At 43.2% G+C, this 20401-nt stretch overlaps 3 protein-coding genes across 3 annotated transcripts in view; 2 read left to right on the plus strand and 1 right to left on the minus strand.

Annotated features, from left to right (window-relative positions):
- The window catches only part of LOC106809134 (G patch domain-containing protein 2-like), a 14940-nt gene extending 14867 nt beyond the window's left edge, over positions 1 to 73 (plus strand). The window contains exon 5 of the mRNA XM_014812108.1: positions 38 to 73. Coding sequence (XP_014667594.1) covers positions 38 to 73 — 36 coding nt within the window. The remainder of the gene's footprint in view (positions 1 to 37) is intronic.
- A 107-nt stretch (positions 74 to 180) lies between these two features.
- LOC106809139 (G patch domain-containing protein 2-like) lies at positions 181 to 2960 on the plus strand (the record flags this gene model as incomplete). The annotated part of the gene is given in 6 exon segments (XM_014812112.1): positions 181 to 225; positions 563 to 642; positions 1080 to 1119; positions 1319 to 1401; positions 1572 to 1639; positions 1765 to 2960. Coding segments are annotated over 6 exon segments (468 nt in total), but the record flags the coding sequence as incomplete, so codon positions are not given.
- Positions 2961 to 6469: 3509 nt separating this feature from the next.
- On the minus strand, positions 6470 to 18454 carry LOC106809135 (RNA-binding protein Nova-1-like). The gene is made up of 7 exons (XM_014812109.1): positions 18394 to 18454; positions 12858 to 12993; positions 12346 to 12489; positions 11932 to 12086; positions 10503 to 10610; positions 9161 to 9946; positions 6470 to 7909 (listed from the first exon to the last, which is right to left on the minus strand). The coding sequence occupies exons 2-7, from the start codon at positions 12991 to 12993 to the stop codon at positions 7634 to 7636; spliced, it is 1605 nt and encodes a 534-aa protein (XP_014667595.1). The 5' UTR covers positions 18394 to 18454; the 3' UTR covers positions 6470 to 7633.
- Between the last annotated feature and the right edge of the window lie 1947 nt (positions 18455 to 20401).

The following is a 20401-nucleotide window of genomic DNA, read 5'->3' on the forward strand; positions in this document are numbered from 1 at the left end:
TATTATCATTTAAACTTGTGGCGTGTGTATTTTAAAGTGTATCAGTCGCTACAACAGAGTAAAGCACAAGTGAGGTTCTCTTTTGAATTGTGTAAAATGCAAGTTATTTTTGGTGCATATTTTGTGAAAATCATTGACATTGTAAGTATTAGTAAATTAAGTGTTTCTGTATGTCAACAGGCCAGCAGAGAGATGCGATCGGGGCGACGGCGGTTAAGAGATCGTGTGAGTGCTACTACTGTTCATATATGTGTATATATATATATATATATACGCGCATGCACGCAAACATGAACATGCACGCACGTACACACTCGGATACTCACATGCATATGTGTATAATAAATATTAGTTTTCAATGGCTACTGATAAGTGTGTGCCTGTTTTGTCATTAACTTGCAAAACAGGTGGCCTCCACACTTATGATTATCACATTACAGAAAATTTTTGAATTATACATTTATGCTGCTCTAAAGGTAAGCAGAATATTGGGAAGGTTGCCATAATAAATCTACTTTTGTGAAGCAAACTTTGAACTGACGTATAAATGTTTTCATTGCAGAGGTCGTTGCATACCCTGCCGATGTGGGCAGCAACCAGTGACCGCATATGTCAAGTACTGATGGACCCCACTCAAGCTGAGTGAGTACCACTTTACCACTCAGTCATGCGTTCATAACCTGAGTGGCCATACTGCCTTGTGTCAATTGAAAAATCTTCCATTTAAAACTGCACTAAAACTATGATAGTTTTGTAGTGTCACTGACAGTAATTCTTGTATAAATTCCCTTACACCAGTAAGTAATGGACACAAGACTTACAATGTGGATAGAAAGCATAATTTTCAGAAGTTGCCATCAAGGTGGCAGCAGTACAGATTGTGTAATGTGGGATAATTTATCACTTCAAAACCAGCCATCATATTTAAATTAATACAAATGGCATATTGTGTTAGAAAAATATAGCTATTATAGACTAAAAGTGACTACTGAGCCAAAAAGGTTTAAAGGCATTGTTCTTGCAATATATGTGCGATATAAACAAATGTGAATATATGCAAATATTCAATGTATTTGCAGAGTTCGAGTTAGACCAGGAAACAAGATGGAACGAAAATATGTGAGTGTAATTTTGAAGAAATCTAACTCACCTCTATAGGCAGCAATGTGTCCTTGTCTGCCTGAGTGAGTGCGTGCGTGCGTGCGTGTGTGTGTGTGCAAACTTGTGTGCATACATCACCTGTGCACTTTTCTTTGCACAGATCGTTAACTTGTAATTATTTTGTATAATTTAAAATGTTTCATTTTCCATTCAACAGGTGGCGCAGTATCCTACAGTGTACTCACTAGAGGCCACTGCAGAATGTGCAATGAAAAAATCGGGCATTCTCATCAAGTCAAGGTACAGCTCTCCTCTCACCAATATTTTCTATTTAGCTAGCTGTTTTCTAATTTCTGTACTTTGCATAAAATTTACAAATAGTTCCTATCTACATTCGTCTTCAACATGTCAATTGAATGCGCGGGAGTTTTCCGCACCAATACAATTCTGTCGGATCATTTATATTTCAGGCACGCGGGAAATCAGACGGATATGAAACGATTAAAACGAACACCTCCATCGAGTCCTTGTGCTGAAGGTAATATTTTCGTGATGGAACCCGATTTCCTGCAGCTTAAGAATGCCTGTGCGTATGCGCACTTGGTGATACGACGTGTGCACAACTGACAGTAGCCCTTCTTCAATCGTTACCCGTTCTTGCAGAGTCATCGAACCACGCTGAGGCTTCCATTGTCCCCGAGCAAGACTCGTCTCTGGAACAGTCGACCGAGTCTCACTGTCTCCACCCCACAGGGGCCCGTCCTCGAAGACGGGGCTCACACGACACGCCGCACGCACCCACCAAAGATTTGTAGCGGCGCATGCATCCGGGCATCCAGCCGGCATCTCGACTCGTCGAGTATCGGCAAAAATCTTCACAGATCAAGGAACTACCTACTATACAAAAAATAATTGTACAGTTTATTTATCACACCTTGTATTAAGGTTATATGATCGTGTCGAGATGGGGAAGGGTGTTGTTTCAATCAGATGGGGCCACTGGTAATCTTTGTATTAGCAGAAGCAGTAATCTTGTAAAGGTTATTATTAATATTATTATTATAATATTGTATTTAGAGTAAAGGACTTTGACCTACAGTTACAAATATGAATTGACCGTAGTTGTGTGTTATTATGAACCTAGCACAAGTTGTGCAACACACCTTGCACTCAAAATCATATTCTTACTATTTAACACAAATTTTTATTTACCAAGTAAGATGCTATCTGCTGTTCATGAGAAGTGAGATGTATTATTTTTTATTAACATATACTAAATATTAAAGCCGGAAGTTTCTTACCAAGGCCACGTGCAGAATGATGGGGGCTTGTTATATTTTGTTATTATAAATCTTTGTAAGCATCCTGCGTTGGCTGGCATTGCTGAATTTAATTACATTATCTATGTTTATTTTAGTTACAATTATTCACGGTGCAATCTGATGAAAATGCGTACAGTTGGTGGAACTGATGTTGTTGATATGTGTAGAGTTGTGTTGCCAGACACTTCTATAGAATGAACTCCTGTTTATAAAGGACATGTTTGGCATTTTCCCCTGAGGAGTAGTAATGCATTGAAACCATCTATTTAGAAAAGCCACCTGTCTATAAGGGATACTGTCAGGAGTCTATAAATATTGATAGACTCCTGATACTATATAGGTGTTTTCCTTATATATTAAGTATCATTACATACAGGTTTGACTATGTTTATAAATTATAGTTGGCGTGTATGCTTTATATCTACAGACATATACAGCTGCAGCAGACAGCAATGCAGGCGCAGATTTAGGCCGGTTTGCACCGGTTTCCAGAAACAGGTCACAGGCCTCAAAATTCACCAGAATGCACCAAATATAGCCTAATCTTTAAAAAATTCCCCGGACCCCCCTAGGTGCAGAAGAACATATGGAAACTGGTCACCCAAACCCTCTGGATCCGCCCCTGCAATGAGTGTGCGTGTACACGCGTCTTGTACGCCATCATGCTTTTTAATTTCCTGACGATGTCATATCTAATCACTTGATGGTTTAGAATGTTCGTGGCTTGAAATCACCGATGCTGACAGTATGACCTTGTTATGAATTCTAACCACTTAAAAAAATATCGGCCATCCTTGTTTGGTCTAGCTGCTCTTGGAGAAGCACATGGTCCCAACCGCTATAGCAGTGCATAATATACAACAATGAGGAAAACAATTGTACTTGAACATTTCAGGTGTAGTTGTTTTCAGCCGGTGGAAAAGAAGAGGGGTGGGCCAATACGTGCGTGTGTTTTAATGAACTAAGATGGGCATTCGGTGTGCATGTTGTGCATTAGCTACGCTGGACTGTCTGGGATGTTATTAGTGTTGCATGCAGACAACCTGCAATTTTAGAGTGCGTCCAACAGTGAGTAGAATTGTTGTGTGACTGTAATAATTTGGTTAAGACGATGTAGCTGATGGCTACGTGTGTGTTATTCTTGTTGCACTGTCCGTTGTGCATTTATAGAAACGTAATCGTGTATTTTTCATTGATTTTAAATATTGTTATGAAGTAATAAATACATACCTTTTGTAGGAGGTTTTAGAGAATAAATGTTTTTATCAACATTTATCCAGTTGGCGTTAACCATCGCATTTCCATTGGCACGTAAAATGCGGCAACTCACGAGGAATATGAGTGCATGAGTCTGTGTGCAGGGCGCAAGTTAATGTTGTGTAGGCGAGTGGGGTGTTGTAGCCTTGTCTGTGGTTGGGCGGCTAATGGAGATGGCTGTGCGTGCGTGCGTGCGTGCGTGCGTGCGTGCGTGCGTGGCTGCATCGTGGATAGTAGGGAGATGTGTGTCTATGAGAGTTGGTGAGTGCGTGAGCGAGCGTGCGAATTTGCTTCGGACGCGAGTGTGCGTTTTCACATGTAACCAAGCAGTGGAATTGCAGCTCGGGTGGTGGGGGAGGGCTTAATCCCACAGCTCAGCAACATGCAATTAGACTCCAAGTTGGTTTAGAGAACCTTCACGAACCAACGTAACATTTCCCGTACAAAAACAAGTTCAAGTCAATCGAAATTTATTGTTAGTTTTAACTAACACAACCTTTAATAAACGTAACTCAACTGTGAAACGCAGTGACAACAAATACGCATAACAGGAAAATAAACCCAGTGCACCTGGTAATTCACTTATAACCGGGAAATAGTAACTAGCAAAGTTATTTTCCGAAACATCGTTGGAGGAAACGTGCTATACATTGGAAAATATCTGGCGTGTAAGGGAGCAAGGGGCGGTTCGTTAATATAACACGTAGCTATAGTATGCACTGCACGAGGGCTGATAGGAAAAGTGATCATACTATGCAATACATGATGTGTCGCGAGCGTGTCACAGATGTGAGGTAGAGAAAGATATTCGTGAGTTGTTGATATAGGATAAGACAATGTCAACTGTAGCCAGGGAAATCATGTACGCCAGGTAAAAGCGATCAGAGGGTATTTAAGAAAGCTGCAGTTTTACAGCTAATAACATTAATAATACATGGTGTTGAGTATTTAAAACAGAATTGGTAGATCTGAGCGTATCTACCTATCTATTGGTTAGCTGAACCAAACAAATTTAGTCGAGCGTCGGATTTGAAACTGAAAGTTATCCATTCCATATATAAAATTGGACGTTCCGCTTAGATCAAATTTCATCTCAATCCTCTAAGTTGTTTCAAAGAAGATTTTCGATTTTCTACGAAAAGAACTCCGCTTCGCTAATCACAGACGACAGTAACTTATTATGGCAACAAAATTTCCCCAGATCGTACAAAATTTCCAGCACCAATTTCAACAACAAAACTGCAGAGTAACAGCATGGGTCACGACGGTAGGACGGACAGACCTAAAAGACACCACATCGCGGTCACTCGACCGCACCATATTAGGCCAGCAAAAACCAAAAACCTATAATCACCATAAGTTCAACGATATGAAATGACATACACAATCCTTTGCTAATTCAATACAAATTTTCATCAGAGATAATTGCTATTATAAAATTTACCCCAAAGGAGACCAGCTAGGCCGGACCATACACAACTTATGGAATAACTACATCATGAGATCTCCAGATGGAGTTACTTCGCAAAGTAGGCAATATGTTAATAGTAACCTCGAAATTAATTAGAATTAGCCTGATAAATAAGTATTTATCACTAATCATATTCCATGATACGTTAAGACGAACATCTTGCCTATCCCGCCCCTGTGCTCCTCTTTTTATCTCCTATCCCTTTTAATCACAAGAACTGTATCTACATAATTGCGTGACAATCCTACCAGTGCCTATTTAATATCACTCAATCACATTTCCGAGTTTGATTTCTTGCAAAGTCTAACGAGCGGTTTGCCACCCAGCACCAAGTGTAACACAGTACAGCCGCTGTTACATGCGCGCAACATTCAATTCCTAACACGCGAACACCACCTAACAAAAGAATGACCATCTTCTGTGTATTCTGTCGTTATTCTCGTTCTAGATAAGGTGGGATATATATATTTATATATTAGTGTATATATATATATATATATATATATATATATATTATATATATATTATATATTATACACACTATGGTGATGTGCACACATTTGGCTTGTTCCAAAAGACCCTTGGTACTGCACGTACAAGGAATAAGTGCAGTGTTTGCATGATATGCATTTTCCACCTAGTCAAGAAGACATATCAACAGCCTATACAGATAATTATAAATTCTATTGATGCATTCTCACATTCTCAGAATAACCAAAGAAACCAAACAAACAGCAACATAACTTGGTACCGGTAACACTTTCCCTGCTGTTAGACTTTTGATCATAGAAACTTTTAGTGCTACTACACTTCAATCAAATTTAAAATGAAGTTTTTAGCTTTAGGTGTATATAGCAATATATAGCATTATACGGCTTTCGGACGATAGCCTAGGTGTATTAAATCACGGTATTACACCCTGTAAGCTACTGGCACATTATTTAATAAATAGCATTTATTTCACTAACTGCCCAGCAAAAATATCACCTACAATTAATTACCATTAATACGACATACTGTGTAAATGTACACATAACAAGGACTTGTATAACAATAATAACATATATTATGTATATATACTAGAGTGAATATGATGACATGACTTGTGTGTATAGGCATGCGCATGTATATATTATATATATATATATATATATATACATACATACATACATACTATATATATATATATATATATATATACATACATACATACACAAATGTACACACGTGTGTGTAAACAAGAGTGAATAAGTTTTATTAGGCAGTTACTTACAGAACGATGACAATGACTTTGGCAAAACGGTGTACCCCTGTGAGCTGTACATGATTACATTATCGCACACCCATGCAGGTCATGCAGAAAGGTATTGTTCTAACTTTACCACTAGGTGCATGGCATATGTACACCAATAACAATAAAGGTGCTACTAGGCCAGACATACTCCTATGTGTCATATATATATATATATATATACCAGTTTTACCCATTGCTGCTATTGCTGATATAATGTCCATATTAAAACTCGGTATACTAAATATGCTGATGATTTAATCTGCATTTGCAAATATCTGTCAAAATATTCCACGGGCCATATCTATATTCACATATTAAAAATTTATCTAATCACATTCTGTTTACCTCTCCATTACAAACACTCAAAGAAGGCAAATCACATATCAAACAGTTATTTAAATTCACACACCGTAAGTGCAGTAGCAATTGCAAGAAACTGTTGCAGTACTGTACATAACCTGTACTGGATGACAAATATATCTATCCAACATTAGTTATTAAGGCAAGATAGACATGTTCATGCCTGTACATAGCATCTTGGATGCCCATTTTCACAAACGCATGAGACAATGCTAATAAAATCACTTTCAGTGAGCCACCTTGTGATCCTAACCAAAGACGAACTCATGCAACCACAATCAGTCATAGTTCAAGTCTGCACTCTTCCTCCTCTTTTAAGACCAATCACAAAATGACCACACGTACGTGCCCACGCACAGACACACACACGCACACACCTCATGCTAAACCATGTGCCTTCAGAGGTGATGCCACAGAGGTGACCTTCATAGGTGATAAAAGAGGACTTCTGTGGCAGGTTGTGAAAGAAGTAATCAATTTTACAATATTAGCACGGACCCACAAGCACTCACCGGCTTGCCTGTCTATTAGCGCGCTGGTGGCTTTCGCACGCAGCTGTTGCCCAGTAGTTACTGCTCATCCGCACTCATACATCACTAACACAACCAAATTCCTAGTGCAGTCACATCGGCCGCAGCTGCAACTACACCGCCAGTCTTTCTCTCGTGTCGCTCAACAAACGCGTCGACACATGAATATCAGCAGTGCGAAAAACGACGCAAAATGTCTACAGGTGATGCAAGCAGGTGCTAACGACCAACAGGCGGAAGCTGTGTGGAGGGTAATGACGACGACACACATGTGCACTCGCGTGACACGTGGGTAGTGCTAACGACCGACAGGCACCGTGTTCTGGTGCTGCCGCCTAGTCTCCTCCTGGCTTATGTGTTGCTGGATCATAAGTTGCGCCACCTGTAGGGCAGCGGGCGAACCGGTAATCGTCACCAACCTATTGAGTGTGCCGGGCGCGTAGACGCCTTTCTTGCTGATCTGGATGGTGGCGCCGCTGCGCTGCTGGATCTCCAATAGAGAACGCCCACCATGGCCAAGGATCGCTCCGACAATGTTTTCGTTCACTTCGAGAGCTACAGTGCTAACATCTTCCTGCGAAAGATTACAGAAAACGTTTAGTAGTAATCGGCTGAGCAATTACACTTGATACGCATGAATGAAATTCATGTCGATTGTTCATCGATTTAAATTACGTACCCACGTGTATATTATTTATTACTCCTAATATTGCTATGTGGCAAGTAACCTCATTGTTACCATTGGTATTTTTTTTGCAAAAATGATCGTTAATATAGGTTTGACTACATATATACATACATCTATATTATAATAGTAGAAAGAGCCGAAGTGTCGTTTTCCGTATCTCCTTCGAAACCGTGCCACGTATTCTCACGCAAATCGAGCTGGGGCTAATTCTGGACGCCCCGAATACATTCCGCTATGTTAGAACACGATATTTCGATCATAAAGTGACTTTTGGAGGCAATTTTCTAAAAGGTTATGTGCCCAAAGAACCTTCGGCATTCATCGGAAACCCGCACCAAATGTTAAGATCGCCAAATCCGCATGCGCAATCCAATCCGTGCCTCACCAATTCACGTGCCTCTCACCTAGCATAGCAAGCCACACTAAACGCACGCACGAACGCATGCACGCTCGCACACCCGCACGCGCACACACCAAAGCCATTGCGGCTGCGGTGTATAAACAACCAAGCACTGCCGCGCACAGCTGTGAGGCAAAAATTTAAGACAAACCCCAACGAGAGACGGCTGCAGTTGTGTGCGTGTGTGTGTGTGTGTGTGCGTGTGCGTGCGCGTGAGTGTATGTGTGTGCGCGCCCTTGTGTGTGTAAATGTGGTATGTGTGTGCGTGGGTGCGCATGTGATTGTGCGTGCGCATACCCGTATGTGTGTGAATACGGTGTGCGTGCGTGCGTGCGTGTGTGTGGTGTGTGTGTGCAAATATTTGACAACGGGAGGTGTAACCGTGCCCGCGCTTACCCGGCTCCCAATGCTCTCACATTTTTAGACACATGCCATAACCTTTTGAAATTGTGTTAAGGTAAAATTTCCGATTTTATATATATTTAGCTACAACAGTACAACTTTTTTTAAACAAATATTGATATATGACTCGGGTCTAAATATCAGTATTTTTCGTTTACTGTAAATACATCCTCAAACAAAAGTGAGAGATAAATGGTTAAACCACCATCCTCAAAACAGATCCCACTCAAACCCGTCTGAATGACGGGTAATATAGCTATATATATATATATATAAATGCACACACACATGCATGCACACACATTATTGTACATTAAGATTAGATCAATCAATACCTGATCAGTTGTGATCTCGAGCGGCGATCCGGCTCTCAGGCCAAACGAGTTGCTGGCGTAGCATGGACTAGAGGACGGCGACATTCTCACGTTCTCCTGGAACTCGGTCAGCGCAGCGTCGAACTGCTGCTGCTGCTGCTGCTGCTGCTGCTGATGATGATGATGACGATCAGCCTGAGCCATGCCTCCCCCCGCGCTCTGCCCACTGCTGCCTGGACTTCCGACCGGCCCGTAGGCGGTGGCCGCAGCAGCCGCAGCGCCCGTGTACCCGAGACCGCCTGCGCCGGCGCCACCACCGGGAGGTTTACCCTGCAGGAGGCCGGCGCCGAGCCCGACGAGGCCCTGGAGGGCCGGGTGCGTCGCGGGGCCAGCGTGCGGCGCGAGCGCCTGCAGCCCGCCGAGGCCGACGCTCAGCAGGCCGTAGCTCGCCAGTGTGTTCATCGCCACCGTGATCTCGGCCGTCGCCTGCTCCGAGAAGCCGCACTTGCGCAGCAGCGCCTGCATGTTCTCGAACAGCGCCGACCCGCCGCCGCCGCCGCCGCCGCTGTTCAGCGTGGGGCCGCCCGACGGTGGCGCCCCCGCGGACGGGGATCGTGCGAACGGTGAGCCGGTCGGGTTGCAGTTGGCGACGGGTCCGGAGAAGTCGGCGTAGCTGAGGTTCGTGCAGCTGCTGCTCTGCGAGTCGCCGACGATCTTGTCGAGGATGAGCGCGCAGGCGCGGCGGTTCTGCTCGAGGTCGCCGATGACGGTGATGCAGCGCTCGGGCAGCGTCACGTCCTTAGCCTTCTGCGGGATTACGTACGTGGCGAGAGAGCGTGAGCACGGGGAAAGAGAAGGGGGAGGAAAGAAAGAGGGAGAGAGGGAGGGAGAGGAAGAAAGAGAGAGCGAGAGACAGAGAAAAATCGGGAGAGGGAAAGAGAGAGAGGACAAGGAGGTAGGGAGAGGGAGAGAGAGAGAGAGAAGGGGGAGAGAGAAAGGGGAGAGAGAGAGGGAGAGAGAAGGGGAGAGAGAAAAGGGAGAGAGAGAGGGAGAGAGGGGGACAAAGAGGTAGGGAGAGAGAGAGGGAGCGAAAGGGGGGACAATGAGGTAGGGGGAGTGACAAGGAGAGAGAAGGGGTCACAGGGGGAGAAGGAGCAAAAGGAGAAGTTGCAGCACTTGTGAATTGTCACATCCTTCACCCTCTGCATGATAACACGGCAATACATAAGCACGGGGGGAGGAGAAAGAGAGAGAGAGAGAGAGAGAGGAAGACTGACCTTCTCATTATCTACTGCCCAGTTTACCCTGTCAAATGTCAACGTCAATGTCAACATTCTAAACAACAGTAATATCGAAGCCAAACCTGGGATATCTGTACGTAGGCTCCACTCTCTTCCTTGATATGCTTCACATTGGCTCCAGCCTTGCCTATGATCATGCCAGCAGTACTGTTTGGTACCAACACCTTGACCTACCAATCAAACAGAACCCACCTTATTTGACATACCTTTCACACCCCTATAGCAATACAGTCACAACGTATATACAAGGGTCAACTGAGAATTAAAACTGAGAAAGGAAGCTTAACAAGTGCCGCAGAGCAACAGCGTTCAACTGACGTGTACCGTAGCCGGGTATTCTTCTGATAATCTCACTGGCAACCGAATCAAGTGCGCCCACACGCCACCACATTCGTGCTCAGAGATATTATCTTAGATACTACTAATACGGGTTATCTAAAATCTATGATAGACTTTGCTATACCGGTTAGAACAGGTACTGAAAGATAGCAGCTGTGTAAACTTATATTAACATGATTATCATGGATATGCGGTCGAGCGCGAGCGTAGTGGTGGTGGTGGGGGAAGGTGAGGGCGGGTGGTAGGGGCTTTATAGCAAAAGCAGTTCAGTCCTTTGTTAAACAGTCCAATAAATCCATGTTATAACCCTCTTTCCTTGAGGGTCAACAACGGTTATCACGACACTTACTCTCCTCGCCGACATCAGTGGAAAGGACATTCATGGCGTCCGTTTCAATAAAGTCGATTAAAAATGGTAGGTCCAGCGCTGAAACAAAAAAGTTTCTGCCACTCGGTCCGTTAGACCATGGTGGTGTCTTCAGAAAAATGTCTGGTATCTGACCTTTCTCCCACTGCCCTTTCGAAACCTGCTGACGCTTCCAATTTCGCCCCTTGTGATTGGTTTCCTCCCCATCACACTATACATCGGAATATTAAGCAGCAATAGGTCAAGCCATTGAGATTTGGTGCCGCAATTCCGTATATTCCCCCTATACCTTAAGTTAAGGGGCGAAATATTTCACCCTCCATTAAACACAGTCTGTGACCTTTGACCCTTTGACCCTCAAATTCGACATCCCGGGTCCTTTTCACAATCCCCCTGACGTCACTCCGAATATCAAGACCATACGTCGAGACAGTTAAGATTTGTGCGTAACTGTTTGACACACGGAACAGACGGACGGACGGACGGACGGACAGACATTCATGCGATTCTACAAGCTGCATCTGACTTCGTCAGCTGAGCTAAAAACGATGTTTAATGCATTGCCATTTCTCTCCTTAGTCATAAGGGATGTGACATTTCAAATTTCTGGGCTAAAAAATTCATTTGAGATGAACGAAAGAAATTTGCAGATGCTATTGTCAATGAAATACTAGAACTAATGCATTCCAATACCATTAGCGATGTTCAATACCTGTTCTAACGATATTAACATAATGTCTATGTTTTTTCAACCAATACACCCCACAAATAAAACCAAGTTACACCTGTTTCTCTCTCTGTGCCGCAAACTTGTGATCATAGTCAATCGCTGCCTTGGCCGTTGGGTCAGGTTTCTCTAGAATCTTCAACATTACGAAGTCGAGGGTGTGAAGGATGTTCTCTGCATTACCTGAGATTAGGCACACGCGTTCCGATGATCCTACAATACAGACATGAAAACAGTCACGGGCGCTGCAAGCGCATGCATTCTGAATGCACTGCACAGCCACCCGTCCTAACATGCAATTAAACTCCAATAATATGCCAAGACAGACAGTGAGAAGCATTGTAGGTGCATCCATTCTAAATTACAGTGCATGTGCAAGCTACAAGTCAGCCAATGCAGACGAATCTTTGCGATAGTTGTGACAGTAAGTATACAGAACAGCTATGTAAGAGTTACAGAAACACATTTTCACCAGGATAGAAGTCATTGGCTTTTGACATTTTCACTCTGGCTCCAGTCTCCCGTTGCAGCTGAGCGATGGTTTCGCCTCCCTTCCCAATGATGGCGCCGGCTGCTATTGCGGGAACCAGAACCTTGAGGTGAAAGTTCCCACCATCTGTAGAACGAAGAGTGGTCATCACAAAAATTGTTCAATTTATATGACGAACAATTAAATGCTAAACACCTACTATATAATGCTACTAATGCTACCACCACTATAAAAATCGATGCATATGTATACATGGGAAATGTAATTCATAGCTATTCTAAGCAGTAGTTCATGATATCTCAAAGATTTTTCTCTACAGAACATAAATTTGTATTTATACAATTGAATTTTTATGTCGATTAGGGGCATTTACTGTTGCAATGTACATAGGCTAACATATTTAGAGTAAATAAAAGGAATTATTATATTAGGTCTTACTCCCTTATTATTTACTTCTGTTGTCTACAGAGAACGTGAGACTAAAGGTGACATACCGAATGAAGGCTGTGAATGTGTTGTGGTCAGGCCCACATCGCCCATATCAAATATACCCAGCACATCCTGCTGCCCTTCTGGATTGCAAACAGGAGTGTGTACGGGTAGGATGTTGTCATCCTCATCCATGTCCATCTACACACAAGCAAGACAAGAATAACAACGTGTATATATGCATCAGTGAAGTCCAATATCTACGGTCGCCACAGTTATGCAGTGTAATAATACTGATACATGGCCGTCCGAAGGGTGGGGGGTGCAGTGTGAGCGGTTGCACCCCCCTTTTTTTCCAGAGTTTACCCTGGAAATTAGTTATTTAGCCGGCAAGTCAATTCGTTGCGCAAGTGTTAGTGTAGGGCCAATATTTTCGAAATTATTTCTGAAACATTGGTCATCGATTGTGTGCAAAAATGCTCCAAAGTAAGTTTCAGATTACACCAGAGAGCATCTAAAACCCCTGAGCTTCCAGGGCCACCTCCCTTTTTGAAAAGCTTGGGACGGGCCTGCATGTGACAGATAAGCTACATCTTCCACTGCTATTTAGGTGGCTACTATTGCTAGTTATTACTACTGCTACTACTACGACGGTTACTATAATGAATAATGAACCAGACACATGTATGCTATGAGTATGAGTACCCTCTGCTAAAATTTCCACTACTACTATTGCTGTTACTATTGCCACAGCTACTAGTCTACTTATATGGCTACTATCACTACTGCTCCAGCTACTACTATTTCTATTGCTAAAATAACTGTGCTGCTACTATCACTAGCAGATCCAAGTAGGGCTATCAGGAAAATACATAAAACTGTTCAAAAATCAATACCAGAAAATGAGGGGAAAAGATTATATATATATATGAACATTTCAAACCCTCCTTTTAATTATTGTTTTCCATATTTAATTATATAGCGTAATTGTGCACAGCTACTAGTGGAGCTAACAGCTAGAACTCTGCTATGCCCCTCTCACTGGAGGTTTTGTACCCTCACCATTAGTATATTACCAGATTCTCAAATGTACAGCTCCTGATACTTATGATATCAATACCATCACCACCACCACAACTACCACGACTACAGTTTTTGCTACTGAGATGCTGCCGCTACTGCTGCTTCAGAAAACTGACTATACAAGCACTAACTAAAGGTAAAATGATGGCAATATTATTACCTTACATAATTGGCATGCAAACACTTTCTCTTAATTTATGATACCTATATATCTAACCCTACTCATCCTTAGGGTAAAGGAGTCATGGCTAGATGGTTTGGTGACATGGCTACTGACAACCTGCCAGTGAAAAAGATCATACCATCCCCCTAATGGAAAGCATTTGAGTAAAGGTGTCATGTCCTGGATCGTGCCAAGCAGAAAAATGCAGGTCTCATTAATCCATGGCTCAATTTCATCTAATTACCACTAATCATATAATATGGCCTGTTACATAAGGCAGTGCTCTGCTAAATTAGTTTCTTTGACTTTTTTCCTGCATAAAATGATCGGGAACTCATTTGTCCTTTCATCACTATGTGGCGCAATATCCAAGGGAATGAGTGCCGAAGGGAAACACTCAACATTTAATTGGAGAGCACTGAAGAGAGAATCAGTAAAACACAGACAATGGTAAAAGGCCATACAATTTTGTGTATATATACCCTATTCAAGCTCAACCGTTTAGAACTCAATATAGAAAAAATGTAAAAGTAGAACAGTCATGATTCAAAGGACTTTCTAAAGGATGTCTGACAAAGTTTCTTCAATATTAAAAGGATCACTGCCATTTGAAATACACCATTAAAATAAATACTTCCAGTTGTTTTTTGTTATGCAGGGCAAGAGATTATACACCTATATTACTATGATTACATATATGCAAATAAGATGAAAAAAAAAATATGGCTTAGAATGTGATACGATAAACATGATTTGTGGGTTGAAGTTCATTATATATAATTGAGTACTGACTCATCGTCAAGCTCATAGAAATTATATCACCTAAGATTAGAATTTCTTTAATCAATTATTTTCAAGGGTTTTCACAATGTAGGGTTATACATTCACTTTACTGCTATGTGCACTTTAGACATCAGGAAATTAGGCAGGTCTGCACTAGTTCGGCCAATATAGCCCTAGGAATCCACGTGACAGTATAGGAATCCATAGTAGTCACAGCAGGATTTCTTCTGAGGGAAAATTAGACAAAGCAGGTAGGCCTATAATGGCCAGTTTGGCCAATGGTGGTGCACCACTGTGCCTCTATATGCATAACAAACCCTAATCAGACATCGCTAGTGTCAAAATGCCCAACTTTCATACTGTTAAAACTACAGCTACTGAGCTAGGTTAGTAGGTGTGTACCACTACTGCAAATTGTGCCATGAGCGGCGCCAATGAATTTGATGGATGTAGCTAGGCTAACTATTACAGTTACTAGTACTAGTACTACGACTATTAGTATGTCACTGCTACCAGTGGCGTATCCAGCATAGGGCGGAGCCGGCGTATGCCCCCCCCCCCCCGTTTGCAGGCCCAGAAAAAAAATCTAATAAACTGTAAAAGTTTGTATGCCAGTTGATGTTGCCAGTGTTGAAATCACCGCCTAGGTGAATAGTTTTAACCTGGCATCTGGCAGGCAGTTTGTTTAGAGAGGTGTTCAGTTCTTCCAACTGGTCGGCCTTTTCATCTGGTGGCCTGTAAAAGCTGCCTATGACAAGGGACTTAGCTCCTTCAAGAATTACTTTGACCCAAATGACTTCGGCGTCTGAATCGGCTTCTGTAAGCTGTTCACTCACAAAGCAGGACTTAATTGCGATAAAGACACCGCCTCCGTGGAGTGTTCTGTCTTTTCTGTACACCTTATAATCTGGGGGGGGGGGAACTTTTCTGCCGTGTGAATTGTGCTGTTGAGTTTTGATTTACAACCCAAGATAGCATCTGGTTTGACGTAATCAACTGCGACAGCAAACTGGGCCTTTTTTGCTTTTAATACCCTCGCAATTAACTACCATAGTTCTCCAGTTGTTGCCCTTTTTACTAAGGGTATCTCTAGAAGGGTGATCATCAATAGACGTACTATTGTGTCGGTCTCTCGATCTAGGCGTACCAATGGGACTGGAGGGTTGCTCAGATCGTGGCAAACTAGTCAAGATTGGGTTGAAACTAAGATCTGCTGAAGCCACAAAAATCTTTGCATCGGTAGCAGATCCAAGAACACTGAAGCGGTTATATAGGTCAAGTTCATATAAATGAAATGTAAATGATGCGACATTTTGGTTGTCGCACTTGGCACAAATCCAAGAAAAGTCCGATTTCTCCAAGCTACGTATGTGGGATGAGCAGTAACTTAAGCACGTGTTGTGGTACCAAATATCACAATCATCACAGCAAATCGTACGCTGCGACCAAGTGACTGCGCGCTCGCAGTACCCGCAAGGGAATATTGAGACGTTCTTGGGTCCTGGGTTTAATTCAACGTCGCCTGCTACCAAGAGAAGTGCTACAATTAAAACGGCCAGCTGCTCAGTGTGTTTAGGATTAAACTTTCCTCTGAAAGGGGGTAGGCCCCGAGAGTGTTTCCTTGAAACACAGACTGCTGCGATAGGTGTTTGACTGATGATGGAGTTTGTGATAACTCCAGGCTTCAAAAGAGTGTTTCCTTGAAACACAGACTGCTGCGATAGGTGTTTGACTGATGATGGAGTTTGTGATAACTCCAGGCTTCAAGGTTGCTGACTCGTAGCTGGAGGACGAGAAGCAGACTTCTAGCTTCCGGCTGGGACAAATAGTTAGCAGTTGCACTGCTAGTGAGTCACTGCATGAGTGTGATACACGTCGCTTGAATCCTTAGCTAAATATTCAATGATAGCTTGTAAGTTGTGTGAGCAGGGAATCGCATGACATACGCACAGGTACTTGGAATATGTCTCAATATAAAAAAATATAATGGTAAATAAACACGAAATGTATTTACTACCAAAGTTTCAATGTTTCTCTACTCTATTTCGCCTAGATAATCACCTGTAAATGCCGGTCAATTGCTCATCTGCAACACACAAGTAGGCCTACACCGCACGCTAGCTGCTGCACACCGATGTTGAAGGGGTCGTTGTCGTATAGGGTACTACATATATGTACAACAGGTAACTATGTGATATGGTTAGGGTTAGGGTTAGGGAGTAGACGTAGGCGACTCCCTAGACTAGCATTATATTACATTTATGTATACATATATGTACTACCCTATACGACAACAACCCCTTCAGCCACACTGACACATAAATATATATTTATGTGTCAGTGTGCGGCAGCTAGCGTGTAGCGGCCCCGGGCCCCCCACTCCGAGGTCGGAGGGACCGCATGCCCGCGTTCCCAAAATCTCTGGTAAAGGGGTATTTTTCGCGTGACAAAATCCGGCCCAAGAATTGTAAAAAAGGTGTATTTGACTTTTCACCCTGAGATTTCTTTAAAAAGAGGGTGTTTTTCCTCTCTCTTTCATCTTGAATATCATAGAAAACGTTATCAAATTCCGGGATCAAATTCCTGCTAGTTTTGAAAGCTCATTCAGGATTATTTCGGATTTAGGGGGTCTCCAAAACAGGAAAAACCCGCAAAAAGGGGGTTCAGAAATTTTGGCAGTCCTGAGATAGGGGGGTGCTTTCAAAGGAAGGGAACGAGCATATGTGTAACCTAAATAACACTGAGTGGGGGGCCCGGGGTAGCGGCCAGCGTGTGACAGTGTGTTGCAGATGAGTTTACAGGACGGCATTTACAGAAAATTGTCGGTAATAATAGGTAAAAGAGAGTAGAAAAACATTAAGACTTTGGTAGTAAACAGATTTCGTATTTACTTAGCATTATAATTTATATTTTTATTTTTATTGAAACGCTCCACCAAGTGCCTGTGGATGTTGTACCCAAACTTGGAATCTGCACAATCTCGAGATTGTGCAGCGATTGTGCTGCCCAAACTGCGGATTCCCTAGTTTGGCTGACCAATCTCAAGATTGGGCAAACTGAAAACAGTCGGTGATTCAACAACCGCTCATAGCGAGTGTGTGGTGTGCGTGGTGCAAACTAGGAAGAGATTTATCTCATATTAAATCTTATCCAATTATTTATTATAATCATTTAAAAATTAATATTTATACAAAGGTGCCAAACACATTGAGGAAAGAAGGTATACGACCTTATAGTTATGATATAACATTTGAAATCCTAATAATCATATGTTTGTGCAAGCTCTGTTTACCTCTGTTTGCCCAATCTCAAGATTGGTTGCCCAAACTGCGGATGCGCTGAAATTCCAAGTGTGTGCAAGATTCCAAGTTTGGGCACAACATGGACATGTGCTCAATCCTAGTTTGGGACCTCGCAAATGTGCTAAACTAATCCGGTGTGCTAAACTAGGATTGGACCCTATTAAGTACCCCATATTGGGTATAATAGTAACGAAATGCTATAAGTCTGATGCTATAAGTATAATATGATACTATAATTTCCAATGATAACAAACTCAGAAATAAACGAACCTTTACAACATCCTTTACGGCATTTTCTTTCACCAGAGGGCGCAGTACAATAGAACATGGCGGCGCCCTATGCATGTAGATATATTTATCAATGATTGCTATAAATAAGTCATATAAATACAACTTACAAGTATAGCCTTCGCGCTGCAACAAGAAAGTGGAACTGCACGCATACTACCGCGGCACAGCTACACAAGAGAAATGAGTGTAACGGGCTTGGTGTGTATAAGCACTGTGTAGGCTCCATGCTAGCTCTAGTACTATTAGCTGATAGGGTCTATGACCCCAGGTATCGCCGGACGTAACCCTGGGTACGGGTCGGTATACCGGAACGTACCCTTGGTACTAAATACTACTTCTAATATGCCGGACCGTTACCTCGCCTACTCATAATGAGTTCTAGGAGTCGACTACGCTACTCCCTACCCTAAACCCTAACTTTACTTATTTTATTTTTTACTTTTTAATACCTACACTAACCCTAACCCGTAACCGTACCCTAACATATCGCTAGATAGTTACCAGGGACGATTCCGGGTATACCCGCGACCGTACCCAGGGTACGTTCGGCAGTACCCTGGGGGAATAGACCCTATCAGCAGTACTATAGGCTATAGCCGCGGTAAGGGGGGGGCTGGTCGGGCGGGGGGGCCTATAGGCCTATAGTACTGAGAGCTGAGAGTGGTCTATGTTTTTCGGGGTACTGCCGGAACGTTTACCCGGCGTACTAGCTAATATGCCGGGTACAGTACCTGACTAACTCACTAACGAGTCTAGGGGTCGCTACGCCTACTCAAGTTACTCCTAACCGGAACCCAAACCTAACCCTAACCCTATGCGCTAACCCTAATTCTAACCTAACATATCAAAGGAGTGCCATTGGCTACGTTCTGGTATACGGACCGCACCAGGGTACTTCTCCGGGCAGTACCCCTGGGGACATAGACCTCCATCAGGGCCCAATACTAGAGCTAGCTCAACGAAACGGTATTGTGGGTTAGAATACCCAATTGTATAGACAATCCGTTCGCACAGCCTGGTCGGGCCATACTTAGAGCTAGCTCCATGCATGATGCAAGATCCAATTACCAATAGGTGCTGGCGGAGCTACGTCACAGATCAGCTAGTCACGTGACACAGCAGCAACGCGCGGGAAAACAACACGATCGCGTCAACTGCGCGCCCATAGTTTTTACTGCATACGAATAACGAATTATCCGTCACTGGATTTGGAGTTTTTTCATGAATTTCTTTATATGCCTTACGAAGTAATATAGAATAGGCCTTTCTGTAGCCTTGACGATGCTTAAAATGACATTGTATCCTGACATTATGTAAGATGAATATGCACTGCAAATATAAACTATTTTTTAGCTATTTCTTTTTGTTTGCTTATGCATTAGTTGATAAAACCTTACCGGTCTCGTGAAACAAAGCAAAAGTCCAGATTACACATTGCGCCACGACCCACACGCACACACAAGGACACAAACACGCACGCGCGCACACGCACGCACACACACAGACGCACGCACACGCACTCGCACTAGCACACACAGTGACACACTCACACGCACACACACACGCACGCACGCACGCACGCGCGCGCGCACGCATACGCATACGCACACGCACACGCGCACACACCAGGACACACAAACACGCACGCGCGCACACGCACGCTCGCACGCACACGCCCAGGCACACGCACACGCAGTGACACACACGCACACGCACATGTCATGCACGAACACGCACACGCACTCACATGCATATGCACACGCACACGCACACGTACACGTACACACAGTGACACACTCACACGCACACGCACACATGATGACACACAAACACGCACACGCACTCGCACACACAGTGACACACTCACACGCACACGCACACACACGCACACACAAGGACACACAAACACGCACGCACGCACATGCACTCGCACACACAGTGACACGCACACATGCACACACACGCAGTTATAAAATAGTAGTTACCT

This window comes from Priapulus caudatus, unplaced genomic scaffold, assembly GCF_000485595.1.
Source record: "Priapulus caudatus unplaced genomic scaffold, Priapulus_caudatus-5.0.1 Scaffold331, whole genome shotgun sequence".
NCBI lineage: Eukaryota > Metazoa > Priapulida > Priapulimorpha > Priapulimorphida > Priapulidae > Priapulus > Priapulus caudatus.

Coding starts and splice junctions, on each gene's coding strand:
- LOC106809135 (XM_014812109.1), bottom strand. CDS start 12,993: ATGGACATGGATGAGGATGACAACATCCTACCCGTACACACTCCTGTT. Junction 12,087..12,345: donor AGCCAATGACTTCTATCCTG/GTGAAAATGTGT, acceptor TCTGTATTGTAG/GATCATCGGAACGCGTGTGC. Junction 9,947..10,502: donor CCTACGTACAGATATCCCAG/GTTTGGCTTCGA, acceptor GTAATCCCGCAG/AAGGCTAAGGACGTGACGCT.